The 13,031-nt window shown below is 37.1% G+C and overlaps 1 protein-coding gene across 4 annotated transcripts in view; it reads right to left on the reverse strand.

The window, feature by feature from the left end:
* The window catches only part of TRAK2 (trafficking kinesin protein 2), a 90,885-nt gene that overhangs the window by 9,855 nt on the left and 67,999 nt on the right, over positions 1-13,031 (reverse strand). For 3 of the 4 annotated variants that reach the window (XM_030803949.1, XM_030803950.1, XM_003253945.3), the window contains 2 exons: positions 11,540-11,645; positions 4,185-8,180 (listed from right to left, as the gene is read on the reverse strand). In XM_030803949.1, coding sequence (XP_030659809.1) covers positions 7,505-8,180; positions 11,540-11,645 — 782 coding nt within the window. In that variant the 3' untranslated portion in view covers positions 4,185-7,504. Of the gene's footprint in view, positions 1-4,184; positions 8,181-11,539; positions 11,646-13,031 lie in introns of those variants that run through there. The other variant, XM_030803951.1, reaches the window with a different exon arrangement.

Genomic DNA, 13,031 nt, shown 5'->3' on the forward strand with positions numbered 1-13,031 from the left:
TTAGAAAATCTAGAAGAAATGGATAAATTCCTGGACACATACACCCTCCCAAGACTAAACCAGGAAGAAGTCAAATCCCTGAATAGACTGATAAGAGATTCTGAAATTGAGGCAGCAATTAATAGCCTACCAACTAAAAAAAGCCCAGGACCAGATGGATTCACAGCCGAAATCTACCAGAGTTACAAAGAGGAGCTGATACCATTCCTTCTGAAACTATTCCAAACAATAGAAAAAGAGGGAATCCTCCCTAACTCATTTTATGAGGCCAGCATCATCCTGATACCAAAACCTGGCTAAGACACAACAAAAAAAGAAAATTTCAGGCCAATATCCCTTATGAACATTGACGCTAAAATCCTCAACAAAATACTGGCAAACAGAATCCAGCACCACATCAAAAAGCTTATCCTCCATGATAAGTGGCTTCATCCCTGGGATGCAAGGCTGGTTCAACATTCATAAATCAATAAACATAATCCATCACATAAACAGAACCAATGACAAAAACCACATGATTATTTCAATGGATGCAGAAAAGGCCTTCAACAAAATTCAGCAGCCCTTCATGTTAAAAACTCTCAATAAACTAGGTATTGATGGAACATTTCTCAAAATAATAAGAGCTATTTATGACAAACCCACAGCCAATATCACACTGGGCAAAACCTGGAAGCATTCCCTTTGAAAACTGGCACAGGACAAGGATGCCCTTTCCTACCACTCCTATTTAACATAGCACTGGAAGTTCTGGCCAGAGCAATCAGGCAAGAGAAAGAAATAAAGGGTATTCAATTAGGAAAAGAGGAAGTCAAATTGTCTTTGTTTGCAGGTGACATGAGTGTATATTTAGAAAACCCCATGTCTCAGCCCCAAATCTCCTTTAAGCTGATAAGCAACTTCAGCAAAGTCTCAGGATACAAAATTAATGTGCAAAAATACAAGCATTCCTATACACCAATAACAGACAAACAGCCAAATCATGAGTGAACTCCCATTCACAGCTGCTACAAAGAGAACAAAATACCTAGGAATCCAACTTAGAAGGGATGTGAGGACCTCTTCAGGGAGAACTGCAAACCACTGCTCAAGGAAATGAGAGGACACAAACAAGTGGAAAAACATTCCATGCTCATGGATAGGAAGAATCAATACTGTGAAAATGGCCATACTGCCCAAAGTAATTTATAGATTTGATGCTATCCCCATCAAGCTACCATTGACTTTCTTCATAGAATTGGAAAAAACTACTTTAAATTTCATATGGAACCAAAAAAGAGCCTGCATAGCCAAGACAATCCTAAGCAAAAAGAACAAAGCTGGAGGCATCACGCTACCTGACTTCAAACTATACTACAAGACTACAATAACCACAACAGCATGGTACTGGTACCAAAACAGATATATGGACCAAGGGAACAGAACAGAGCCCTCAGAAATAACACCACACATCTACAACCATCTGATCTTTGACAAACCTGACAAAAACAAGCAATGGGGAAAGGATCCCCTATTTCATAAAATGGTGCTGGGAAAACTGGCTAGCCACATGCAGAAAGCTGAAACTGTATCCCTTCCTTACACCTTATACAAAAATTAACTCAAGATGGATTAAAGACTTAAACGTAAGACCTAAAACCATAGAAACCCTACAAGAAAACCTAGGCAATACCATTTAGAACATAGGCATGGGCAAAGACTTCATGACTAAAACACCAAAAGCAATGGCAGCAAAAGTCAAAATAGACAAATGGGATCTAATTAAACTAAAGAGCTTCTGCACAGCCAAAGAAACTACCATCAGAGAGAATAGGCAACCTAGAGAATGAGAGAAAATTTTTGCAATCTATCCATCTGACAAAGGGCTAATATCCAGACTCTAAAAAGAACTTAAAAAAATTTACAAGAAAAAAACAACCCCATCAAAAAGTGGGCAAAGGATATGAACAGACACTTCTCAAAAGAAGGCATTTATGCATCCAACAAACATATGAAAAAAAACTCATCATCACTGGTCATTAGAGAAATGGAAATCAAAACCACAATGAGATACCATCTCACTCCAGTTAGAATGGCAATCATTAAAAAGTCAGGAAACAACAGGTGCTGGAGAGAATGTGGGTAAATAGGAATGCTTTTACACTGTTGGTGGGAGTATAAATTAGTTCAACCACTGTGGAAGACAGTGTGGCAATTCCTCAAGGATCTAGAACTAGAAATACCATTTGACCCAGCAATCCCATTATTGGGTATATACCCAAAGGATTATAAATCATTCTACTATAAAGACACATGCATATGTATGTTTATTGCGGCACTGTTCACAATAGCAAAAACTTGGAACCAACCCAAATGCCCATCAATGATAGACTGGATAAAGAAAATGTGGCACATATACACCATGGAATACTATGCAGCTATAAAAAAGGATGAGTTTGTTTCCTTTGCAGGGACATGGATGAAGCTAAAAACCATCATTCTCAGCAAACTAACACAAGAACAGAAAACCAAACACTGCATGTTCTCACTCATAAGTGGGAGTTGATCAATGAGAACACATGGACACAGGGAGGGGACCATCACACACCGGGGCCTGTTGGGGGTGGGGGCCTAGGGGAGGGATAGCATTAGGAAAAATACCTAATGTAGATGACAGGTTGATGGGTGCAGCAAACCACCATGGCATGTGTATACCTATGCAACAAACCTGCATGTTTTGCACATGTACCCCAGAACTTAAAGTATAATAATAGTAATAATAGTATGTGCCAGATGCAGTGGCTCATGTCTGTAATCCCAGCACTTTCAGAGGCCAAGGCGGGAGAATTGCTTGAGTTCAGGAATTTGAGACCAGCCTGGGCAGCATGGTGAGTCCCTATCTCTGCAAAAAATACAAAAATTAACTGGACATTGTGGCACACGCCTGCAGTTCCAGCTACTTGGGAAGTTGAGGTGGGAGGATCGATTGAGCACAGGAGGTTGAGGTTGCAGTGAGCCATGATTGCACGACTGCACTCAAGCCTGGGTGACAGAGTAAGACTCTGTCTCATAATGAACAAATAAACAAAAAAACAGATACTAGCGAGGCTGTGGAGAAAAGGGAATGCTCATACACCGTTGGTGGGAATGTAAATTAGCTCAGCTACTTTGGAAGGCAGTTTGGAGATTTCTCAAAGAAATTAAATCAGAACTACCATTCAACCCAGTAATTCCACTATTGGGTATACAACCAAAAGAAAATAAATCATTCTACAAAAAGATACATGCATTCATGTTCATCGCAGCATTATTCACAATAGCAAAGACATGGAATCAACCTAAGTGTCCATCAATGGTGGACTGGATAAGGAAAATGTGGTATATATACACCATGGAATAGTATGCAGCCATAAAAAACCCTGAAATCATGTCCTTCATGGCAACATGCATGTAGGTAGAGGCCATTATCCTAAGCAAATTAACACAGAAACAGAAAACCAAATACGGCATGTTCTCACTTACAAGTGGGAGGTAAACATTGGCTACTCAAGGACATAAAGATGGCAACAATAGAAACTGGGGGCTATTACAGCAGGGATGGAGGGGGGAAAGGGTTGAAAAACTACGTATTGGATGCTATACTCTGTATCTGGGTAACAGGATCAATCATACTCTAAGCCTCAGCCTCATGGAATATATCCAGGTAACAACCCTGCACATATATCCCAGAATCTAAAATAAAAATGGAAATTATAAAAAAAAAGAAATTAAGTTGTGAAGAAGACAGAGTATCAAAAGACCTTTTCTGTTAGAGTCTAACAATTGTCAAATTTAGCTTCTTGGAAACAACTTTTAAATAGCTAAGAGCGTCAACAGAAAACTGTGGACTACAGGAAAAGAACTGCTTCATACTTCCTGAATCTTCTCAAATTTGGTATCTGCATATCAATGACTTTAGATTTTTATTTTTACGTTGCTGTTACTTTTGCTAAGGAAGTATTATGGTATACATAGATACTGTCTATTCTATTTTAAAAAATATCAAGGAAAATACATTAAGATCTGTTTATTATTACTATTAGTGGTTTCTTGTGTATGTGTTGGTTTGACAAGTAGAGGTTGTTTTCTAACCAAAAACATAACAGAAAAGATTTAGTACAGGATTACCTGTGCAAACAGCTGGGACAAAGACACAGGGAGACAAATGAAAATTCAAGCTACTCATGTTTATTAACTGATCTACATTTGACAAAACAAAGATAGGTGCACAAAGAGCTGTTTGACAAAGTCAAATCCCAGGTATCGAACAACAGTATTCCCCTGGCTGCCCTAGAGGGCACCTGTGCCCACTCTGAGGGGGATGTCCTCTGCCATGCGACTGCTCAGTTATCACACTGCACTGCTGTTGGGTTGCATGTGGAGTACAGGTCTACACGCATCTAACATCAGAGAAGTGGCCCACTAAACACTAAGAGCCCTAGTTCTAGATGTCACAAGTTGATGTTAGTAACCACCAAGTACTAACTCTGTACTAAAATGGTCAGAAAAGATAACAAGCTTTGAGTACTGTGTAAAATTATACCCTTTATAGGGAATAGGCTCTTGTAAGCTGCCTTTTAACTTATTTCCTCCCTTGCCAAAGTCTTCATTTATGTCAAATCAAGAACATACAGCACAACATTTTCTAAAAAAGTACTTTATCAATGGTCATTAACTTCTCCGTAAGGACTCATACCTAAGGTTATTTACACAAGATTTGGGACCTTCATAATTTAGGACAACTTTTAATTCTGAGCTCAGGAAGATATTTCTCCTACTAGACAATAGGACACTCAGAAATACCTGAGGTATAATCACTGAAAACTTTCTTAAAGGAGAAAAAAAAAGATTGAGGTTTCCTATACTGGTATGAAAGTACACATGCAATTTTTATCATAGAAAAAACTAAAATGTGAATAGGACCAAAACATAACAGATAAATTGGGAGGAACCAGCTATTAGGCTCCAATTCTTCTTACTATATTTTGCAGACAATTCTAATATTATAGAGATTATCAGGGTATACCAAAAATGATTTTAGGTGGAAATTTCAAAAAACAGCAAAACCCAGTTTTAAGACAGGATTCCTTTCTAGAGACATTACACAACAGTATACAATTAAGGTGTTTCTGGTGGAACATCAACATCAATGTACTTACAAAAATCTAAGTCTGGTTCTTTTTGATCAGATGTGCTTATTTGGCTGCTAACACACCCCCACCACCCTGCCTTCAAAGTGATCATTTAGTCATTAATTATAAAAAAGTATACAAATAATACAGAGCACGGCAAGATCTAGTTCAATTTATAGGTTTATGTAATACATATAAATCGGACAATTTAATGTTGTACTACTCTCTGGCCCTACAATTTCCTACTTCCTGATGTTTCTTGTAACTGTAACTGTCCAGGCAACAGAAACATTAATTACTTTCTTAGGGAACAAATAAAAAATTTTAAGAATTGGCTAAAGTAAGCACCCCAGAGTCACTTTATGAAATACAAATTCAAATGGTATTTTTTAAAAGTGAATTGGAATATGTGGGAAATTTAAACAGCAGGGATTCTTCTATTTAATGCCTGTCCCATTCAGGGACACTTATATTCATATATAAACCTGCTGGAATCCTTTCTGAATGTGTACGCTCTACTGACCTCAGCACAACTGAGTGAAGGGGAATGAAAGGGAGAGACCATCTTCACCCTTTGTTTTTGTGGAATTTATTTAGAAAAATTTTATTAAGAGATTCTAAAAAGTATAAGAAACTAACACATTTTTACCACTGCATTCATGTTGGCTTTTTTGAGCACATAGTTCTAAGTGGGGGGATGGCAGGGATGCCTCAAAAGGGGAGAGGAAGGACTCCCCTTGGCCTGGGAATAGGTGTGCCTATGGGAACCATAGGAGCAAGAGTCAAGAGTTCTTCAGAAAACTGCCTTTAAGTCAGGACAAAGGAACAAAACATTTGCAAATTAAGCACCAAAAAGATCAAGTAATTTACTTGCCATTTTCATAAACAAAATAACTAGCCCCCTCTCTCATCTTTTCTCTATCATGTCTTTTGTATAAAGACATTTCTTTCTGAACTGCATGCTGTCTAGACAAAGCCATCTTATCTGATGAGAAGCAGACTTTGCTCAGCAACGCTGAGAAAAAACAGATCTACTTCTTTCCATTTCTTAGCCTGTGTCAACTGCTGAATGCTGAAATCTAACCCCAGAGCCTCACTTTGCCATTTCATACAGTTTGAATAAAAAAAAAGAACCTTAGAGAAAAAGAAAAAGCTTTGATTCCCCCATTAAAAAGTTTATTCTCTAATTCTATAAATATCAAGAAGGCAGATGTGTTTTATTTTATTTTACATTAGGAAAAAAAAAAACACAATCTCAAAGCAAGCACCTGGGCTTTACTTCAGTTTACAATAATTTAATGTGCCTGAGGATTTTTGTGCAAATACATGTCATCTTTCATTAAAAATATGCATAGCGCACTTTGGAAAAAGTTGGTTTAGTTGTAACCAACTTTTCTTACAAAAAAAAGTTTACATATATAAATATACAACATTCCCTAATTCCTATTGATTGCACTTCTGGCTTAACCCTTTCCAGCCTCCAAGGAATTTTTAAAAACATGCAATTATGTTTGCATTCCTTGGCTACTGTACTGTAAGAAATATTCTAAAAACAAGTTTTCTTGGTTCCAATTTACTCACATTTTGCTTCTTAAAAGTAAATCCCTCCCACCCTCTACCCAGTTGTTTTTTTTTTTTGGAGGTTGTATAAAAATACAAATTTAAAAAATGAACTTTTATTAATCATAAATACAAAATAATTGAGTGGTATTTGGGCTCCCAGGGGCTCAAAGGCCTGAAAACAGAAAGGAAAATAGGAGTCTCCACCTGTGATTCAATGAAAAAGATGAAACTCCTAATTTTGCTAATGCTGCGAGCATACCATTTGATGGATACATAATTTAACCAGATATTAACAGGGGAAGCATATAAGCCATCTCACTATTGTCTCAGTAATAGACTGAGCTTACTCCACCAACCCTTCAGAATGGCTTTCTATAAGCAATAAAACTGCTCTTTTTCTCTTCCCATCCTTCTAACCTGGGTTCTCTCTGCTTTATGCTTACCAGAAGTAAATGTGCCAGCAAGTTCAGTATCTCTGAATGTTTTAGTATTACTGAATTTATTTGTATTCACTTTTTATGTTCAAGACAAGAAAACTCAACTGAAGGAGTATATTAAACCTTTCTTTTCTCCCTCTGAACACTCATGGCCCATTCATTTATACTTTCAATTTGCCCGACTTCCTCCATTAGAGCTCATCCCAATTTATTTCCATTCCTCCATTCCCCCTTTCACATTCACAGCCCTTGTGCAACATTCCTTTTCTCTCAAGTCAGACCAGACCACATGTTTCAGTGCATATCTGTCCTTCATGTGCTAACTTGTATAAGAGGTCAGTTAACTGCTGAACCTCAGTCCTCCTTCAGGACACCCATTTTGGGTGACGATGTGCAAACTGGGGCAGCAAAGCTACCCATTATGACTGGAAGACTCTGATTCCTCCTTAGTCCACCTAATAAACTGCTACCTGAATTTAAATAAACAGCAGAATCTGGTTTTTGAAGACCAATTTCTGCCTCCTGGCATCTTCCATTCTCTTGGGCACCAGGGTTCTTGACCACTCTGGCTATCCCCAGTCTCTTCAGCCTGTCCACTAAGTTCATCTTCAACTGGCCAACATCAGGAGGGTTCCGGGAGGGTCTCAAGCCATACATCTCCTGGAGGAATGTCTCAGCTGGTCGAGAGGCCAAAAAATTTTCAGAGAGATGCACTCGAGGCTCAAAGGGTAAAGGAGAAGGGCAAGGTGAGTGAGATGGTGAATTTGGTGGTGTGGAAGGGATAGCCAGGGATTTAGGGAGAGGCTGGAGGGGGTGCTCTGAAATTGGGCTGTGGTACACTTTGGCAGAGATGCCTCGCTCTTGTAGAAGTTTGGCCAAGCTCATGGTGCTACTGAAGGTTGTAGTGGAATCTCGTCGGTTGGTGATGGACTCACCAATGCTGAGTCTATAGGACAAGGCAGGAGAATTCACAGTCGTGTTGGATGAACTGCTACCACTACTTCCACAGGATAATGAAGGGAACCCAGAGCTTAAAAAAAAAAAAAAAAAGTGGGAGACAGTGTTTAAGAATAAAAAGCAAGCTCCAAGCTGGCATTTAAAGAAATTTTAGTGTCATCCTTGGTAAATATCAAGTAAAAGGCAACAAACACATCCGTAACTGTACGCTGTGGAACAGATCTGGGGAATGAAAATTTTGACGATACTTCAATGATTAATTATTTGTAATTTGTAACTTAGTAATTAACTTATTGAAAGATATTTCTTTTCAGTGGGATATGTAAAGGTATTGCTGTACTCTTAGATAACTTTACTTTTAAATTTTAACTCTAAAACCTACATCTGTAGAAATACAATTAAATTTTATGATAGAAGGCAAAGAAATTTGAAGATTAAGGAAAGTAATCTTTAGAATGTTTACTCATATATCCATTCCATAAAGTGAGATACATTGAGACAATAATCCATGGGTAAACAGTTTGCCAACTTTTAAAAAAATACAGTCTTTCACAATTAAACATGAAAGCTCTTCTGGGAGAAGTTTCTTTCTTTTTAATCTTTTATTTCATTGAGAAATAATAAACTTCTAATTGTTAAATTTCATTTTCTCAAGAAATGTTAATTTCAAACAATAATAGTATAAAAATATCCATAGAATGAATTTTTCTCAACCTTGACCTGAAACATGTGTTTTTAGGAAATTAAAAATAACTAATAGCTTCGACAGCTATTCAGTAACACTTCTTCAGTATTACTTCAGTATTCAGTAACACTTCTTCAGTATTACTTCAGTATTCAGTAACACTTCTTCAGTATTACTTCAGTATTCAGTAACACTTCAGTATTACTTCAGTATTCAGTAACACTTCTTCAGTATTACTTCAGTATTCAGTAACACTTCTTCAGTATTACTTCAGTATTCAGTAACACTTCTTCAGTATTACTTCAGTATTCAGTAACACTTCTTCAGTATTACTTCAGTATTCAGTGACACTTCTTCAGTATTACTTCAGTATTCAGTAACACTTCTTCAGTATTACTTCAGTATTCAGTGACACTTCTTCAGTATTACTTCAGTATTCAGTGACACTTCTTCAGTATTACTTCAGTATTCAGTGACACTTCTTCAGTATTACTTCAGTATTCAGTGACACTTCTTCAGTATTACTTCAGTATTCAGTGACACTTCTTCAGTATTACTTCAGTATTCAGTAATACTACTTCAGTATTACTTCAGTATTCAGTAATACTACTGAATATACAGAAGTGAAGGTGAGCTTGTGCAGAGGACTGGCCCTGTAAATCTTGCAGTTTGGCTAACTCTGGGTATATAGCCCCAGCTGGGTTATTAGTTGTCTGCCCTAGGACCAGTCACCTCAACCTTCCATGCCTCAGTTTACTTTACACAATACATACTTGCCTTGCCTACTTTTATAATAATCAAATGAGAAAATTCTTATTCTATGCTTAGTCGAAAACAAAAACTAACAAATCATGTACTTGAGGAAACGGTGATGAAATAGAGATGGTACTTCTTTAGCCAATTTCCCGGCAAAACAAATGTTACCAGTATTTAATAGATCAACTTTCACTTCAACACAAAATACTCAATACATTAAATATCAAGATATCAAAAATTTTAAAGATTATGAACAAAATGTAAGCTTAAAATTAACAAACTTTCTAAAGTACCAACTTGTATAGAAATGGCAAAATTCAAGTAAGTTTGACTCCCTGGTCAAACCAGTCCAACTAAAAGCCTCTGATATGGAACAGTCTATATATTGTATTCCCAGTCTCTAATCTCCCTATTTCTACTAGACTCTAGAACTGCCTGTCCTTACCCAAACTGTACACTTCATATAATGGCATCAACCTGTATTAAGAGTCTCCTCAAGAACCAATTTTGTAAAACTTGTTATCTTGATGACTATAAGAACAATGTAGAAAAAAATGCAGATTCTTTTTGTTACAGACTTTACTGGGATCTTTAGTGGATATCATCCAAATGCTTCCCTAAATAATCCATTTGTTTCTATTTTATAGACATGGTGAATCATAATCTTATTTCCCTCCACACTAGCAGCTAGAAAGTTAAGACTCAAATACATGGCTAACCTTAGCAAGCTAACATGGCTAACATAAGACTTTATGGTACAATTTGCACACTAGCTTTATTCTTTTACCCATTTTATATCCTTACTCTTGATTCCCCTTTGCAACATCTTTCTTTTCTACTTCTAGTTAACATTATTATTTAATGCACTTAAAGTAATTAAAGTAGTTACCCTTGGTAAACATAAAGGAACAGGCAACAAACACATCAGTAACTGTACACTGTTACATGTTCTACATATCTTTAAAAGCTACCTTAGATCCTTTTGGGAATTGTTAGGATGGAAATGGCATCAATATGGCTCAATAAGGGACTATATATTAGAATATTCAAGTTCTAGCCTATGTAGTAAATAATTTGGCCTTGCCCAGAGAGGTCTGGCCTTTGCCCTCCGCTCCTTGGAGGCAATCTATGTCACAACTAATCGGAGTGTCTTTGGCTAGAGTGGAGGCTGATCACACTAAATCTTAGGGTGGGCAGGCCACACTCAATAGTCTTAGGGTGAGGAATGGCCATGCCAAAAAGACCAACCACGTGATTTAGGGTAGGGCCTTTGAGTCATGTGGTATCAGTTGGCCACATGAGTTCAACTCTGTTGAACTGAGTTCAATCAATCATACCTACACAATGAAGCCTCAATACAGACAGACTGTAAACACTAATACTTGGGTGAACTTCCCTGGTTGGTAATATTCTGTGTGTACGGTCACATATCAATACCAGGAGAGTAATGAATCCTAAGGACACATGTAGAATCCTCCAAGACTCTGCCCTATGCCTTTATTCCTTTGGATAATTTTAACCTGTATTATTTCCTTGTAATACAGTAGCCACAAGTATAACAACTTGCTGTGAGTTCTGTGAGATCTTCTAGCAAATTACTGAACCTGAAAGGGTTCTGGGAACCCTCTACACTTGCAGGTGTTGTCAGAAGTGAAGGTGAGCTTGTGCAGAGGACTGGCCCTGTAAATCTTGCAGTTTGGCTAACTCTGGGTATATAGCCCCGGCTGGGTTATTTATTAGTTGTCTGCCCTCGGACCAGTCACCTCAACCTTCCATGCCTCAGTTTACTTTACACAGTACATACTCAATTGCCCTGCCTACTTTTATAATAATCAAATGAGAAAATGCAATGTGAAAATATTCTAAAGACACATTATCACAGAACATTAGTTAACATTCTGGAAATTAAAATGAAGGTAATGTTAAAAAGAAATTCATGAAAATATAGCTGAGGAAAGAAGTGAGGCCCTAGATTTCCCAGGCAGTCTTACCTGGGGGTAACCTGAGTGATGTCAGAGGGATGTAATATTCTACAGGTGGTGAAAGTGAATGTTGAGTTTGTGCATGACAGGCACTTTCCTGGGTTGGCGGTTGCAACTGAAATAGATTTTTAGGGAGCAAATACAAGATTGAAAGACTAGATTAATAATGTAAAAGGCTCATCATTATTTATTAATAATACAGCATTTATCAAGTACCTTTTGTACTAAAAATCCCCAAATCTGGAAATGAAATAAATATACATAAAGATTGTACTAGTATCAACTGGTTAGTATATAGGTGAATCCAATACTTTAAAACTGTAAAGCAAAAGGCATAAACAAAGATTAGAAATGAGAAAAGAAAACTGAAAAAATACATTAAAAAATCAAGATCTAGTATCCAAATGATTCAGCCAAATTTATCTACTCTAGTGTTCTCAAAGTGTGGTCTGCAGACTCCGTGGGAGTCTATAGGTCAAAGCTACTTTCATAGCAATGTTAAGACAGAGGTCTTTTCTTTTTGACTGGGTTGACATTTGCACTGCTGGTGCAAAAGCAATGGAAGGCAAAACTGATGGCTCCTCAGCACAAAACAAGGCAATATCACCAAGTTGTACTAGTCTTCTTTATTGTTATGCACTTGGTATTTTTTAAAAAGCCATATTCACTTAAGAATGTCCTTGAAGTGCAGTAAAAATTACTTATTAAATTTTGAATCTTGGCCCTTGAGTCTTTTTCCTGTTCTGTGTGATGAAATGGGAAGGATATATTAAGCACTCTTGCTGCACAATGAGATACAGTGGTTATCTAGAGGAAAACACTTGTGCAACTGATTTGAAATTTTCTCATGGAATACCATTTTTACTTGAAAGAACTAACAGACAAACTATAGTAATTCAGACTTGGGTGTAAGACAGACATGTTAAAAATGAATGAAGTGAGACTGTCCTTCAAGAAAAACAGCTAACAAAATGTGAGCTTTCAAGAAAAAGTTAGTTTTGGAAAACTTGTATCCAGCACTGAAAGCATGAACATCCTTGAAGACTTTTCTGATGAGTAGGTGGTGATATTAATATGATTTTAATATTTTTATGTAATAAAATGTGCCAATATTTGGAAAATCTGCATAACTCCATGAACCAATCAACATTTTCTAAGTGATCAACGCATGATCTTAAAAATCAAGCATGGCTCAAAGATATATTCAAAATGTAGGCTATGACCAATGCATTTTATTTTATTTTAATTTTAATTTTTTTTTTTTTAGTAGAGACAGGGTTTCACCATGTTGGCCAGGCTGGTCTCAAACTCCTGACCTCAGGTGATTGCCCACCTCGATCTCCCAAAGTGCTGGGATTACAGGTGTGAGCTACCACACCCAGCCTGACCAATGCATTTTAATGTTAACAAAGTAATGAAAAGTTCATTGTTAGGGTTTCAGATCTCACATTGCTACAAATGTTCAAGAAACTACTACTTACCTAGTTTTAGTGTAATATCA

Source organism: Nomascus leucogenys, chromosome 22a (genome assembly GCF_006542625.1).
Source record: "Nomascus leucogenys isolate Asia chromosome 22a, Asia_NLE_v1, whole genome shotgun sequence".
Classification (NCBI taxonomy): domain Eukaryota; kingdom Metazoa; phylum Chordata; class Mammalia; order Primates; family Hylobatidae; genus Nomascus; species Nomascus leucogenys.